Raw genomic sequence first — 16,916 nt, 5'->3', positions numbered from 1 at the left:
CATCAATGACGTCCTACTACAATATCGATTACAAAAGTATATTGGATTGGTTGTTATCCCTGCCTACATATGGAGTATATAAGTGTTAGTTCCTTCACTGGCTAAAACAAATCTGATGGCCCCTCCTGGGCCCAGCCCATTACAGATACTAGTGTCATTACACAATTGCAACTATACTTGATTTGTTGTCTCTGTTCATTATAGGATATGTGGCAAGAGGAATTTCCATTTGTTGGGCATTTACTCATCAATCTTGAACACTTGACGAGATGTCAAGATAGGATGGGGGACATATGGTGGGGAGGAAGTCCATGGTCTGCAATAATTCAAATTAAAAGTACTCCCCATCATTCCCAGGCCATGTGCCCTATCTGCTTCCTTTGTATTTGGCCTTGTATATCATCCTGTGTCTGCGTGTGTGCTAGGGAGTTCTTCAGGTGTCTTATTTGTACTTGGTTCATAATGAATAACCAGTGTTCTTCATGTCTTGATCACGTGTTAGGGGACTGTGTTGGAGAATGATTTTCTTCCTATTTACTGAGATTTTAGCAAGTTCTAACGTGCATGCTGTATTCATTGTGACCATTTGGGACACCTTCCGTCTAATCTCTATGGAGTCTTTTGGCATACTATTCTTGTGCACCTGGACATCAATGGCTGCCTGTGCTCCTACTAATTCAATTAACTTGAAAGGCTGCTGCTTTGCATCCTGGGAACTGTTATCTCGTCTTTGTGTTCTGCACACCCACTACTCCCTTCTGTGCATCTGAACTTGGTGTGTGCTACGAACTGTTGTCTGGGCAGCTTCAGCTTCAGGCTTTTAAAATAAATATGGTTTTGTGTATTTAGCCTCTTACTTGCTAACTTCTAGGACTGCTGTGGCCACTGTGCTGAGAAAATTGCAGCACTCCTGCACTTTTCACCTCCATGTTGGCGACCTATATTCGTGTGTAGTGGAAAACAAGTGCTCTTATCTTTAAGACTCGTCTGCTTGGCGACACTTCTATAGATGCTTCTTTTCTTGTGTGGTTCAGTTATGTTTATGATTCAATTGATTTCCTCCTTGCGTCCCTATGCAGTATAGGGGTGAAAAGCCAAAAAACGCTCTAAATATGCAAAAACGAAACAAAGACCCAAAGAGACTTGCGCCAAGTAAATTATATCACCAAACACTTTTTAATGGTAAATTGCATTGTGCCCTGCTGATGACACGTTTCTGCAGATTGCCTTTATGAAATCAGGGCTTATTACTCTCAATTGTCATTATACATTTTCTTTGTCTTCTAACACTCGATTTAGCATGGGTTAGATCCATTCTGCATGTATCATAAGCATCGGCTCTATATTCGTGTCTGTTACATTCACATGGTGCATCTGCAATACATTGGTTTCGCTTTCTGGGTTTGCTGCATCTAACCTGCCTATGATTAATCTGCCCGATCACTGTAGTGAGTCCCACTCTTGGTATTCCGGTATCCTCCTCCCTTCTATGCTATATACAGCACACCACTTGTGCTTTCTGCTATCTAACTATGATCCCTACTAGTGTTGTGCAATCTAACTAATTCTTCATCGTTGAAGCATATACATTGATGGTTTAAAGCATTTTTTCTTGAAATATTTCTTAGTTTGTCTCATATTTTGCCCCCAGACTCATGGGGTGGTAGGGCTGCCTTAGCTGGTATCTTCTCTCACCTGTACAGTACTGGTGAGTTGGGGCAGTAGATGATACCTCCATATTCATCGGCCTAATTATACGGCTGAGAGGGGGGCAAGTAGTAGCTAGTCGTCTAGATGTGGTTAGATGTAAATGCCTGCTTAACAGAGGTGGGCAGCCACTGGTGCTAGACATTTCGTGAAGACTCTCTGAGCTGATTTGTGGCCGAAAGATAGAGCCTTGAATTGATTATGTTTGCCTTGTATTATTAATAGAACTACGCATCTGTGCTTGTGATGTATGGGAATGTGGAAATAAGCATCCTCCAAGTCCAGAGAGGAAAGGAAGTCTCCCTCTTCTAGTTGGCCGATAATGTGTTGAACCATGATCACGCAGAATATTTGTGATTTTAGGAACTTGTTGAGCTGCCCGAGATCCAGTATCCGAATCTGCCTTGATAGCCTGCAGGGTCTCGTCCACCTTCTTCTCAAACAGGTCCACCCCATCACATGGCATATCCACAAGCTCGGATTGCACCTCAGGCTGAAAATGGATCGTCTTCAACCATCCCTGGCGCATGAGGACCGATCTGTTCCCCAAAGCAGGTGTCTCTGATGTCTAGTGCGATAGTAATGGATTGGTATGAAGCAGCCTTCCCTTTGATTAATAGTACTAGAGCATCAGCTCTCTTGTAATCCAGCAGAAAATCCAAGATGGAACCCATCTTGTATCATAACTTGCGGTCGTACCTTGAGAGGATTGCCAATGAGTTGGCTGCTTTGATGGTTGTATCGGCTGTGCAAATGACATGTTTGCCAAAGGCATCTGGCTGCTTGCCCTCCTTATCAGGAGGTACCATACAAGTCGAGGCAGGGTTGGCTGATCTCTTCCGAGCAGCTGCAGATACCACCGAGTACTAGCATGGCTGGGTGTGAAGGCACTTAGGAGCTGTTACCTTATACTTCTTTCCTTCTCCAGGTGATCCTTTTTACGAGGAGCCGAGAAGGGAATTTTCAAAACCAACAGGCCATCTTCCCAGATGTCATCTAGCATAGGGATTGCGACCACTGACTTCCTTGAGGCTTCATGACTTTTGAAACAGGAAACCCTCTTTACACTGTACCTCTGGTCACAGGTCGAATGAGTTTAGCAGTACATATTATAAGGCATGGAAAGAACCAATTTCATGCGAAGGCAGGTCCGGTGTCTAACAGTCCGCCAGGGCTAGGTAGTGATAGTCATCCATCTGAATGTCTGTGGTGGTGTCCATGTCACCAGGACCAGTGTGGGTATCTGTGAGGGTAGCGACTGGCACAGAGAACTGGGGAATCGGCTGAGGTGGAGCTAAATCCCCCATTGACTGTAATGCTGGGTGTACGCCTAATAGGGGCTCCTTGAAGGGCTTGTGGATGAAGACAATGTTGCAGTTCTGTGACCAAATTCTGCAGGGTAGACAGAATGTCAAGAGAAAGGTCCCCGAGTGCAGCTGGAGAGCCCAATGGAACAACAGGCATTGCAGTGGGTGGAACAGCAGGAATTGTAGGAGGCTGAACTGGTGGACAAGGTCTGGACAGGACAGGGTCAAGCTGATGACCGATTTCCTCGTGGTCTGAGAACAGGGCCTCCAGATGCTCTTTATCTGAGACTTCACCTGCTTGCAGTTATGTATCAGGTGGAACCGAAGCAGTGGACAGCGAAGCACCAGCTTGAAAAGTGTCTTAGCCTGTGTGGGTCTTGGTTAAAAAAGACAATGCTGGAGGCATCTCCCTGTCCACACCTGCACCTCTGGGAAATGTGGCAATCACTGGAGCTTGCAGCTGTGATGCCAACAATGCTGATGATGACCTATGTGCAAAGAAACTTACCAATTTGGTAGAGACGGTAGTCGTGGCTTTAGCCATCGACGAGGGGGTGGCTGATTTGGTGGTCTGTGGCCAGTAAAACAGGGTCATCGTCGCTGAAGCACTTGATGACGATGACTTATGCCTGTGGCTATTGGACAGATTAGATGCAGATGATGGACGCTGCTTCTCAGATGAGTGCACTGAAGGCAAGGGTGTCTTCGGAATTGTAGGCTTGGTAGTTGCAGTCGAAGTCAAAGCAGCTGTAGACAGGGTCATTGATGAAGTGTATGGTTTTATCAGCGTTGGCAGAGTAGTTGACGAGGCCGTCAAAGTATGCGAATTGTGCCCCTTTTTATGTTTCTTCCAGAGGTTCTTCATGTGATATCGAACTCTTAGAGAAGGGAGTATGTTCCACCGGCCTGCCGACTCTGGCATGGACACGACTACGGACCAAGGTTGAGTTAGAGGCCTGGCAAGCTGCACCAGTCACCAACCTGCAGTGATGTCCTAACCAGTTTTAAACGATGAGGACTGGCAGATGCAGCAATAGTCCATGTCATGGTCTGGGTCAATGCAATATAAGTAATTGTCGTGGTGGTCCTCCACATAGACATTTTTGAGGTGACACTTCGTACAGGCCTTGAAAAAGCTCTTCTTCACGTCTGTCATCATTGTGAATGAAGAAGGCATCAAACTTGTGAAGAGGACTTCACACAGTCGAGAAGATCCATCGATGGTCTGGATCTTCACCGGAGTCGCAAAAGTGACTGACATTAAAGAAACAGTTGATGGTTTTTGCACAAATCGGACAAAAACATTGATATTTCGAGGAACAAAACAATGAGGACCCCAACACGTAAATGTGCAGTAAAAATCTGACGATGGGCACCATGGGCAGAGCTATAGAGAACTAATAGCAGCAATAGACAAAGTTGCAACAATAGGCTATATAAGTGACAAGTGGTTTTAAGGTTTAAAGCTAAACTGCTTTCATATTACTGAGGATTCCCAGCCTGATGACAGGGAATATTCACAAGCATGTGAATCCATGAAAGATCCAATGCTGGAGAATGTAAAAGTCAGCAAACCACAGTAAAGCCACAACTACTGACGGTTGATCTTTTTATAGTTTACTAAATGTGTAAAATGTTTTCTTTGAAAACTTGCTATAAAGAAACAGTACATTTTTTGGAAACAAACCTTTGTTGAGTTGTAATGTATATTGAGTCTCCACCATAGAATTTGGGATAAAATGTTTATGATCAAGCATTAGGGCCCAATGAGCCAGTTCAACATTTACTGGAACAACTTTTGAGAGTAGGTTAGAATTTCCCCCATAGCTAAGACTAGAAATGTAGTTAATGTACAGTTGGTAGAGTTGCATTTTAGAGCAAAAACTGTTGACTATAATGACCTAGAAAACGGTGCATGTTCAACAGCTAATCACAAGGGACACAAATGTCACAATAGTACATTGATCTATTTTGATAATATCAATAATGTTATAAAGAATGCATGAACATGAATGTTATTGTTCATGAATGTATGCTGGTATCAATTATGTTACTTTAACATATGTAAAAGTGTAATCAAATGTGTGCAAAATTCTATGGCGTTGAGGGCAGAAATGATTCAAGAAACTATAGCACTCCATAAGAGTGGCATGGCTTGTTCCATGGATTTTAAGGTGAACGGAGGGTGAACGGAGAGTGACCACCACCACAAATGCAATCAATACCTTTCTTAATGTGTTAAGGCCTTCGTATCAGAGTGTTAATAAGCAAGTGTTCTTTCCCTTTTATAGACTATGCTAATACAAAAGAGTGGACTAGCAAGGGATGATTTGAGGCATTTTTGGACTTGGCCCCAATTTTTGAAGGCAAAGCAAAGATCCAGACTAGTGTCCATTGAACTTTCAGTACAGTAGCAAAAATAATCACTTACAAACTGAAAATTAAATTGTATCTTTAAGAAGACATTTAAATATTGTGATAAATTTAGGGAATATGTGCCCTCTCCCCAAGGGTGAGCCACCTCTAGGGGACAGTGCAAGCCGGATCCCACTGGGGATAATCCCCCTGCCGCCCTTGCCTTGGAAGACAGACAGACCCTTAGTAGGGATGTTTACCACCCTCTCCATCTCCATACAGCCAATGTCTTAATGGTCTGCTTCATTTCGTTCCAGAGGAGAAAAAAGGAGCAAATCACTGACACAAAGAAAAATGAGAGGGCTGGTGTGGGACTCAGTGGCCTGCAGAACCCAGACCCAGAGGAGGACTCGTCCCTTGCGAGCGGAGATGTACTATCCAGTCGGTGTGGAGAACCTGGCATCGAGAAATCCCTTGGAGTCTGGCTTCGCCGTACTGAGAAGTGATGCGACCGCCAGAGCCGTGGTCAACTGACAGTGCAGGAAGCCACTGGAAAGAGCTGAAGACCGCTCACTGGTCCAGTGACCCAATAGGAGAAAAGAACTGCATTGCCAGCAAACCCAAGGAACGTTCCTAAGTGAACCAGGTACGTGGGCTGCTCGGAGAACCTGGAGAAATGTGCTCCGCCCAGGAGAGACCCCAAACAGGATTGACAGTGTGGAAGACCCAGGAAGGACCACTCCATCATACCATTCAGGACCAGGGGGGCAAAGCACAAATCCCCGAACCAGGATTGTAGTCTCGAAAGACCTGGAGGGGCTGAACTGTGGCATATGCCACAAGTGTGCAAAAACCCATGAACTCCAAGCAGGGGTGAAAGCCTAAGAAGAGGGTGAGAGTCTGAATACCCCACACTGGCTTAAGATAACCAAGATGCAGGGGGCAAGAGTCTGAATACAGCAAGCAGGGTTAAGAGCCAGCGTGAGAAAGGCCTTAGCTGGGCCAAACCACTATCCAGCATGAGTCAAGGCAAGAATCCAAATACCCCCTCAAAGGGGGAAAGATAAACTGAATACAAAAAGGGGCTGAGAGCCCAAAGAACACAGTACCCCATGGAGGGCAGAGAACCAAAACATTTCCATTGTAAGCCGAGAGGGACCCAAGCGCCTGAGATCTTTCTGAAAGGAATGTTTAGCCCAGAGACCCCAGGGAGGGTCTGGAACCAAAGCAGTTCTGAAGCAAGCCGAGAGAGATCAAGTCACCTGAGACATTGTTTGAAAGAGACTTTGTGCAAAGTCTTTAGACCATAGGCCCATCATCCTAGAGAGACTTTGTTTCTCAGGAAGAAGCATTGGGGAGTTAATCCATGCTGGAACAAGCATTGCATTGTAAGCGGTTACAATGTGGGTCGGAAGCAAGCCATGCTGGGGCTGGAAGCCCTCATCCTTTTCATTAGGTTTTGTTTCTTTATAGTGGTAGGAGAGAACCAGGCTATATAGGTTTCTGGACGGAGGACAACATTCATTTGGTCAACCACCTGACATGCACCCTTTCCAACCCTTTTCTTTCTTTTAGTTTAGGGAACCGAGTTTAGGGCGAGAGTAGGGAGTTTTTCTTGAATAATAGGTCTATAGGCAAAACTAGAATTAGTTGTCCGTCTCCTGATTCTGACTTAACACAATACAAAAATGCTTATTCTCTGTAACATCAGAAACAATCACATACCGCAACAGGGACAGTATTCTGTCAAGATACTGATGGGGGTTATGTTTTGGCTGATTTCACCATAGAGCTTTTACATGAAACGCTCCCTTAGCACAACCTTTTTCCAATCTGCCATGTATGCACTTAGCAATTAAGATTTTATTGATGTATACCATCTTTTTTCAGCCCGTATAGTTCAATGTTTTGTGACTGCTTTATTAGATCGGGATAATTTGTTCCAATGCCCCACCTATGGTAACCTTTGCTATGTGATTTCTCCCTCTCGTTGAGGTGAACTATGTGATTCACCTCAATTATTTCCAGGATTGACCTCTTCAAAAACACAGAACAGCAGACTGTACGTGGCACAAAAAACTGCTGTTAGACTGATCCAATCCCTTCGGCACCATGAAAAGATATTAAAATCTAGAGACGATTTGTTTTGGCGCCTGGCTGAATATTTTTTGTAATGTATGTACCTGCCCTTAAACGGCTTTATGGCAATGTTCCTGAGGCTATACAAGTCAGGTCTTCAAACATTCCACTAAGAAAGAGCAGAGGTTCACCAATGCACATCTGTTGAGTGGCAATGCAGGTTTTCCCTTCAAGCCCGCAAAATATGGAAAGATGTCCCCTTGTGCTTGAGGGCAGATAACTTTACGGAAAGCTTTTGTCTTCAGCTTGATAATTTCCTGTCAGTACGATATATTTATTTTGCAAACTAGTTATCTTGCTTTGATAATATCTATTTATTGTGTTCTGCTGAAACCTTTACACTCACTAATGATAAAATGCACATTTAAAAAAAAAAAAGGATGGTAAGTTAATGTTTCTACTTTCCACTTCTGCATTTCAGACCAAAGTTGGAGGACCAAGTAATGTTGGAGGAAGTTTTGAAGAAGTTCTAAACTCCACTGCACATGCTAGTGCTCAGAGTTCCTCCGTTGCAGGAACTGAATTGCCCGAGGATGAAGAGGCCATCCAGTGTTAAGTTGGAGCCAAACCTCACTCATAGCCAGTGTGGAAACTACTTGCCATCGACATGCTCACTCAAATACATATGCGTACAAACTTATCTTTGCTTCTTTCGATTCTAGAAGACAGAAAAAAGGCATCTAAGATTGGTCATTTAGCATTGTTTTTCATACAAGCAGAAAAGCAGTCATTTACTGAATGATTACCCTAATAGAGAGGCTTGAACAATGGTATTGCTTTATCAGTATAAGTGTATGTTATGAATGACCATTCGTTGTTACAGATATTGTGTGCCATGCTGTACAGTAGCTCGCAGAACGTATATTCTGATGTCCATTTTGATTATACATTGGTATCATTCTTGAGCCACATCTTATACATCTTTTTTTAAATCACCAAAATATTTGAATAATTGAACAAAATAACCAAAGTTACATTTCATTTGTCACCCCATTCTAGACCCCTTTGTCGAAGCCCCAAAACTTGGTAAACATATCTCTAATTAGATAGAAAGTTTGGATTTCAAATAAAACATATCAAGCAAATGACTATATCAAGTTTAAGCAATCAAATTCAATTTTTATTTTAGATTACAAACTACCAAGTTAAATTAAGTTTCTTTTAGATTGTGAACTACCATACTATTATTTGAAAAAATGTCAACAAGATGGCGTGCACAGTCAAAAATGTGAAAATCTTTAAGAGCAAAATGTGACAGTGGTTTAGGCTTTCATGGAGCAGATAGGACCTTTCTTGGCTAACTCTCTTATCTGAAGTGCAGGGAGGCAAAGATGGACACATAACAGGATCTCCCGAAAGAAGATGAAGCACATTGCTCTGATGACATATTGGGTGGCAGCTATAAAACCACATCATACCACCCGACATTAGAAATATCACAGGTATAGTTCAGGTCAGATACAGGTTGCAACTCCCTATTATTGAAAGGCAATAACCAGAAATGACCTTCAGGGTGAAAGATAATGCATTAACTATGCACAATACTGTCTCTTCTAAAAAGGGGACATCTGTGAGATTAGCAATATGAATACATCCAATGCAAGTGAGGTAAAGAAAAGTTGTGGCCCAATATAGTACTTTTAATGTCACAATGAAGAATGTCATGGACTTTGAATATTTTAAGAGAGGACAGCATTGTGAATAACATTCAAGGAATTGCTAAATGTTGGCAAACACACCATCTTGTCAAGAAATATGCATTATGGCAGTTATGTTACGACCAAATTATGCTGCCATTTTCCCAGGCTCTAGCTAAGAAGCATACCTTCCTATATTACTACCTAAAATCAATACCCACAACAAAGAAAAATAGGGAGCATCAGGTATGCTCGGGTCCGACTTTTGATGTCAACTACACTGCTCAAGCAATGTGCTCACTCCAGTTGCGTTATCAGTACCTTCCACAAAGAGGACAACGGCTTTAGTGCTGCTTGATGTGAATACAAGTTATGTCATAAACACGCCTGGATGCCTTGAAATTTCTAGTTAAAAGTATGTTTTAATAACAAGACAAATGCCTATTTTTTTAATCAAAATATATTTGTACTTGTGTCAAAATATGCCATTCGAGAATCCTACAAATTATTTTACACACAACTTCCAAAAATAGTGAGTACACTACTCCTCAACGTCTAATTTAGAGCACTGTATTTTCATCAACTTTCAAATGCATGTCAACAATATGCTTACCACCATGGTTATTTGTGATTCAAGATGTGTGGAATTAGCTTTACTTGTACTCCAGATTCTAAATTATGCTCCCTATTGGAATAGCATCATTTGCAGACAACTTTTCTTAACTACAGTGACATTGTGCTGCTGCTTATACAAGTACATGTTGCATGTGGTCATTTATTTCACATAACTTGACATGTTTTTAGATTGAGACCAGCTTACCTTTAGCGCTGCCATCATTCAGAATTGAAAAAGGTGTAAGAGGATCTAAGGCATGGTTCTCCTAAGAACATTTAGAGCTATTGACAATCAAGTTAAAATGTCACTTAATGTGGCATGTAATGAGTGTGCAATATATATTCATATCGCGCTCATGTAGCAGAAGGTCACATTCTCCTGTGATCCAAAGCATTCTAATTGATAAGAGAAGATTGGAAGTCAATCTTGTATGAAATGCTATGCCAGCTCACATGTTACATGTGCCAGATAACATGTCATTGGTTGCTTTGAGAGTCAAGAAATATGTGCTATTCCTTTATATTGAACACTCATCATTTACAACTGGCATATCAAAGCATGAACTGGAACACAGACTTTCATCCTAATAGTCTGATGCAAATAATTAAAACTAAGAAAAAACAAACAGCATAACTGAAAACAAGCTTTTTTCCTTACATTAATTCCTGATGCATCCTTTTAGGACATTCAGAGTGGTGATGGAATTGAAAATGTTGTTTGGATAAAGACAAAATCACATCTTATGATTGCTTTATTTCTTTAAATGGTCACTCTGAAGAGGGTTTCTTTATAAAGAGGCTGAACTATTCTGTTAGCAAATCCATAGCCGAAGTAAGCTATGACCAAATTCATTTCCAATCTTTCAGACTTGATACCTCTAACTAAGGCTGCATCCTAAACTTTTCATCACCCCATTTGATGAAACTAGCAAATGCACGGTTTGTTAACAGTAGTTTGTAGAAAGTAGATCACCACACACCCTAGTATGGTGTCAGGTGCTCTTTGCCACACCCAAAATAATGTATAGAAAATAAAAAAAATGTGACAGAAGACAAATACATGTATACAAAACGATTTTAAAGTATTTGCATTTTGAGCATCAAAGTAATGTTAAACTGTCAATACTATTAGCTTTTTCTTATATCTGAAATGTTGGAGAGTTGTGACATGAAGTGTTTTGTATGTACTTGCAATAAGTATGTTTCACTTGCAGAATTTGAACCTAGCATGGCTGAGATAGTAAATAATCCAACATAAATTACAAGTCATCAATATTGTTGTTATTTAACAAATACATACTTTTTATGTGATAGTAGGCTTGTTTTACAGTATCTATGTGCAAAAATTTAAAAAGTTTCAAAAACCTGACTTATTACAAATCAGTAGTTTTATGTATGACATTAAAGCGATGCTCTTTTTAAATGGAAGATATTTTGAACAATTGTTTTTTCTTTTTTCTCTTGGATGGGTTTACAAAGTGGTCCTTTATTCCTTGGTCTAAATATTGTTGCCCATCCATTGTGTGCATAGGCCCTATCCAAAAAAAGTTATTTTGTTCTTTTACATTAGAGGTTAATGAAATGCTTTGTCACTGGAAAAAATTATGAAGTTTCATTCAGAATTTTGAAATGTTCCTGATAAGTTATATATTTATCATATATCTTTATTTGCACCTGGTACGGAAATGTTGTAACACATTGGCAGCAACATTATGGAACAAAGATAAATGCAAATTATTCAAATACACTAAATTCCCTTTAGATGCCTACAAACCTTGTCCACTCTGCATATTCACCAAATGATGAAGCCTTATAAACTAAAAGCAACTATTTAGACTGAAGAATTAATGCTGTTTAGGCAAAGAACTGGACAATTTTAGAATTCCTGTAGTTTATGTCCCTCTATGTAAGATTTTGCAATGAATTACGCAGTCTATGATGTTGATCTGTGTGTACCGTTACGATATATAAAAAACTTGAGCTATAATGTATTCAGTTCATCTGCATCATTGAGTGTGAATAGTTTTGTCATGGTATGTGCTTCTTTTACACCACACCGAACAATAATTCTCAAGTGCTGACCAGAATGAATGGTTTACCTGAGCTAGTTTTGATTGCTCTATGCATCCCAACAAGGTGCTCATATGACCTCATTTTCCTGTTAGTCAATTTGTGGTACAAAACATTTTTTTTCTTCGTAAAACAGTTTATCATTACTCATTCCATGATCTGGTACATCCTGATGTTAGAGGGTTGCAGCTTTGGACATGCCATGCCATTTCCCATAAGAGGATTCATGAATTTGTGTTCAACACGAAAGAGCTTGTGAAAATTGACAGCCAGCACCAGCCAAACAGTTGCTCTTCTTGAAATTTCAGTTTTGGATCCATTACCAAGAATATTGGATGTTGGTAGAACTTTCTACACATTTCTTATATGCATTTTGAGGTGATTTGCACCGTTACAAAATCAAATAATTCATCCTGAAGTTCCATTAATCAGATTGTGCATACCTGCTTTCTAGTGGATGGCTGCGTTATAACAACGGAGAAATGTTTTCCCTACTTCAATGCAGCAGATTTTATATTTTCTATTCTCGCTTCTAGTCTATTTCGATAGGATAATGAAGGAAAAATATTTGACTGGTTGTTTTTCTGACGTCATTGAGTGGAATCACACAATGGTCAAGTAGTATACAATATTGTGGTTGATTGTTTATTCCACTGTTGCGGAATGCCCAAAAATGGCATACATGCAACAAACACTTGAAAAAGCAGCTCCTTCTGTCTTTTAGAGGAAGAACAGAATTTCTTTCACATCCATTGATTTGAAATTCATGCATACACGTGTCACTTTGTTCCCCTCATGTGTATGTGGAGGGCAATTCACTGTTCAGAAAACAAACAAAAAACATCTTTGAATTTATTCACCAGGTGATCTGTTTGTGAAAGATAATTTTATTTTTGAATAAATCATACAAAAATATACTTTAACAACTTTTTCATATATCTATAGAACTACAGTAGTGCACATTTCTTCAATTCATTTCAATACTATGTACATGTTGTATTGTTGTATCTATTTGTACAATGTCCTAATATATTCCAATTTCGTTATTTCACAAGGTTCCAATCCTTCTGTCTTATGTCAGCATCTGAAATTAAACTTGTACTCAGTGTTTATCTTTTCCCACAATTCTCATTCACCCTCAATCTATTCTCTCATTGGTTAACCTTGTTTTTACTACATACAAACTCAACGTTAAACAATCTTGCCCAACATGTTTTCTTCCTCCAACATGCAAAATACCAGGAATTTCTTTAGTGGAAAGCTAACTTCATAAATCTTTCCTAATAACTGGCAGTATACATTAAAGATTCATTAAATCATTCTGTTGTAGTCCTAATTATCTTTAATGAAACATTAATTTTCTTTCTGGATGTCTCTAATCTCAATTTTCATTTCAGGTTTAATCTTTCTCTCGTTAACCATTAATCATTTGAGGTTAGCTTTCTTCGAAGCACACCACCTGTGAAATAGTAAAGAATTTTCTTAGTGTTTCTCTCTCTTCACTACACTGTTCTACAGCATTCAGTTATACTTACTCGGACAAACAGCTGTACTCACGATGTAGCTTTCCCGAATATCATAATTTGCATTTGTTCTTATAATGTTCGAAACAGTCGCTTTCAACTTTTATGCAGCAAAAACTGCACATTCTGTTATCTTCAAAACACATGTAGCATTCCATGTTTAAAAAGATGGCAGTTCACTGGCCATAATATTACACCCAAAAGCAGTGTGTTTAGGTAAAGCCCATTATGACAAGTGAATGTATCAAAGTTGGCATGAGCACTGCCGTAGTGTCATTGCATGTTATGATCATTTGTAAACAATCAGCATAGAAGATGACAATCAAATCCAGTAGCAGTCACCTGACGTTTTTTGCAGTGTGAAATTGTTACTATGTGACACGGGCATGAGGACAGGGAAAACTAATGCACAAGAGACTGGAGTGTAAACAAGGATAGGCAATAACTACAGATGGGCAACAAAAGCAGTGAACAGACAGGAGCAGGAAATACAACTAAGACTAGCACGTTAGGTTCTTACTAGGGGTGTACGCAGAATGGTGGAAGAGTTTTACACAGTTCAGGGGAAACTCTAACCTTCTGATCTTGTTATTACAGGGCAACTCAATGCTCATGAAAAAGAGAAGCAGGAGTTGGCGTATGTGTCTAAGGCACAAACAATGAAACAATACTCACCTGACTGAAGTCTGTACATGTCCAGCAGGAACGGGACAGTGGGCCTCATTACGACCCTGGCGGATGGACCATGGTGCTAATAGCACCATGGTCCATGCCGGTAACTTTCCGACTCCACCATGGCGGAATGGGGAATTACCACCCCATTTCGAGGTTGGCGGAGTGGTAATTCCCCCTTCCGCCATGGCCCTTCCCCATTCCCATTTTTGCCCCATAGGGCATAATGGGAATGGGGAAGGCGCTAAGTACGGTGCCGCAAATTGCGGCACCGTACTTAGCACCAAGGTCCCTTTGCGGCATGGTTTTTAACGCCTGCAAAAAGCAGGCGTTAAAATCACCATCCCGCAAAGGGACCTTGTAATCAGGCGTTAAGGGTCGGCACGGTTTACGGCGCCGTAAAACCCTTAACGCCTGACTCGTAATGAGGCCCAGTGACTGCCACCTGACTCAGGAACCAGCACACTGTTAACAAATATGGCAAAGGGCTAATATTAAGACACAACAAAGGAATGGGACAGAGATTGCCTGCTGGGAAAACCAGCAACCAAGTATGTACAAAGGAATTAAACAAGCCCAAGTGAGGACAAACATAGTAGTAGATATATCCAGGGAAGAGCAAGCAGTCAAAGACAGCAAGGTTCAGAGCAGAGAAATGGATGTAAGAGCAAGCCAGAAGACCGGAAACTAAGCACAGTTGTAAACTAGAATATAAGTACTGCATTCAAATGGAGGACTGAACTGTGGATAAAGATCAGGTAAAGTCTGGACTAGAAATACTAGCACTGAACTGCAGACAGAGAACAGAGAACTGCAATCAGGGGAGCAGGGCTGCATGGCAGAAGACAGGGTAGTGCAGGCAGAGAAGCAGTTCTGCATGGCAGGAAGCACAGGACACTGGAACTGGAGCAGGTTCTTGAAACAGCAGTAATATAACACAACAGAAATCCAAGGTTCACTGGCAGTGAACTCAATGCAGGAGCCACGTGCTGCTGCAGGCAGCTGCTTAAATACTGACCCACCTTGTGCTCAGGCAGGCTTGTTAGCAGCACCCAGAGCACCAGACCTGAAGGTAATTGGCTTCCACCCTTCTCTGGGCCTGAGACAGTGAAAGCAGCACTTTCTCTAGGGCTTCTGGTGATTTTGATTCTGAGACTGCTGCACAGGAATAGCCAGGTAATGAGAACTGCCAGATGGTGCATTATGAATATGTAGTTTGTGAAATGAAACAGGGAAGTACCAACATTTTGCAAAGGGAAAGTAAAGACAGAAATATGAATATTTGTTGTAATTGATTTATTTTGGTCAAACCATAAAATCAACAATATACGTTTGTCATTTTAAAAACATATTTCTTGTCTTTAAGATTGTGACATTCAAAATTTTCACATTTCATATTAATAACAAAATTCACCTGTGAAATAAACTTTGTATATTCCAGATTAAAGAATTTCTAAATATGTCTTCCTGACCCACCATTTTCTCATTAAGTATTGACATAATGCCCACAGTGTGGGATCTCTTTGGGTTTAGTATACTGTTATATCTTGGAAGGGAGGTGGCAGGATAACTGGGAGAGCGAAATTGAATATGGAGTGTGTAGAGCCACTGTGATGTATTGTGGGGGCTGCAAGGATATAACTTGTATGAATAAATACGTTGTGACATAACCAGACGGTGTTAGGTGTAAGGAACTCATGGTGGCAACAGTAAAGACAGACACAAGTGATCACAGTTCAAGGGTTTTTATTAAACTTTAGAATGAGAAAAACACCTAAACTAAACCTAAATCTAAGATGGGAGCAAGCTACGCCTATCAAATAATAAAACAGTCCTAGTGGGGTCTTGTCAAATAAAAAGGGCCTATTCTATAAAAACGATTGTCAATCCTTACAAATAACTTACAAAATAGTGTGGGATAATGTTCTCAAGAAAAGAAAGAAGTGTTCACCAAATGATAAGTCAGGATGGTATCACTGGATCTCCCTTCCCCATTTTTATAGCACGGGACAAGGCAGGACCTTTGAGTACAGAACCCTCCTGGGCCTTGCCAGCACAAGGTTACAGTTCCTTTCAATGATGCCAGGACCTTTCGGGGCCAAGTCTCTTTCCTGCAAAAGTCTCTTGCCTTAGAAGGCCGGCTGTACCAAAACAATAAACAAACAAAAGTTCCTTTGGTAATCTTTAGACGTTGGGTGACTACTCTTCGCCCCTTGGTTCCCCCTCAGCCAGGCTCTGAACCTACTTGCAACGTTAGCCTCCCTCAATCGGGTTCACTACGGTCTTTCACTCAAAATGTATCACTTAACTATCTTAATGTTCTTTTCAGCAACTATCAATTGTGGACATCCCTCACCTGGGTTCACACTTGTCACAATGTTCTCGGATAGATCACTAGTTACTCTCAATTCACTGGCATTCCTCAGCCCGGTTCACATTTGCCAGCATTGTAGACATAGCTCAGCCGGGTTCACATTTGTCATCACAATGTCTCTTCACTACTTCTTCTTTTTATTTATGCTCGGGTCTTAGCCCTCAGCCAGGCTTCCCTTAAAGCCCCAGTCAGGCTTCCCTTAAAGCCTCCAGTCAGACTACACACAGTTCTATTAATCCCTGGGCTTTGAGTGTGTCCCTTGTTACCCCGATTTGTAGAAATCAGGTTTATATTTGCCACTTTCACAGGTCAATCTGTTTTCTCTCGTGTGCCAAAGACTTTCGAGTGTACAAAGGGTTTGGCTCGAACCTAGTAGGACCACTTTGACACTTTACACTAGCCTCTTCTAAGGCCTCTTGGTCTTTGTAGTTTCAACCAACATCACAACCCCATGCAGCCTTAAGTCAGAGTCCTTCGAATGAGTGCCCCTGCAACGCCGGACCACTCTGCTTCTGAA

General features: G+C 41.0%; 1 protein-coding gene across 5 annotated transcripts in view; it reads left to right on the top strand.

Annotated features, from left to right (window-relative positions):
• Window positions 1-11,188, top strand: part of TPD52L1 (TPD52 like 1) — a 1,079,922-nt gene extending 1,068,734 nt beyond the window's left edge. For all 5 annotated transcript variants that reach the window (XM_069607517.1, XM_069607515.1, XM_069607519.1 and 2 more), the window contains one exon: window positions 7,930-11,188. In XM_069607517.1, coding sequence (XP_069463618.1) covers window positions 7,930-8,064 — 135 coding nt within the window. In that variant the 3' untranslated portion in view covers window positions 8,065-11,188. The remainder of the gene's footprint in view (window positions 1-7,929) is intronic.
• The last annotated feature ends 5,728 nt before the right edge of the window (window positions 11,189-16,916 follow it).

This window comes from Ambystoma mexicanum, chromosome 4q, assembly GCF_040938575.1.
Source record: "Ambystoma mexicanum isolate Mex_15411 chromosome 4q, UKY_AmexF1_1, whole genome shotgun sequence".
NCBI classification, from domain to species: domain Eukaryota; kingdom Metazoa; phylum Chordata; class Amphibia; order Caudata; family Ambystomatidae; genus Ambystoma; species Ambystoma mexicanum.
Note: the sequence above shows the minus strand (reverse complement) of the source record. Positions and strands in the feature narration are given on the sequence as shown.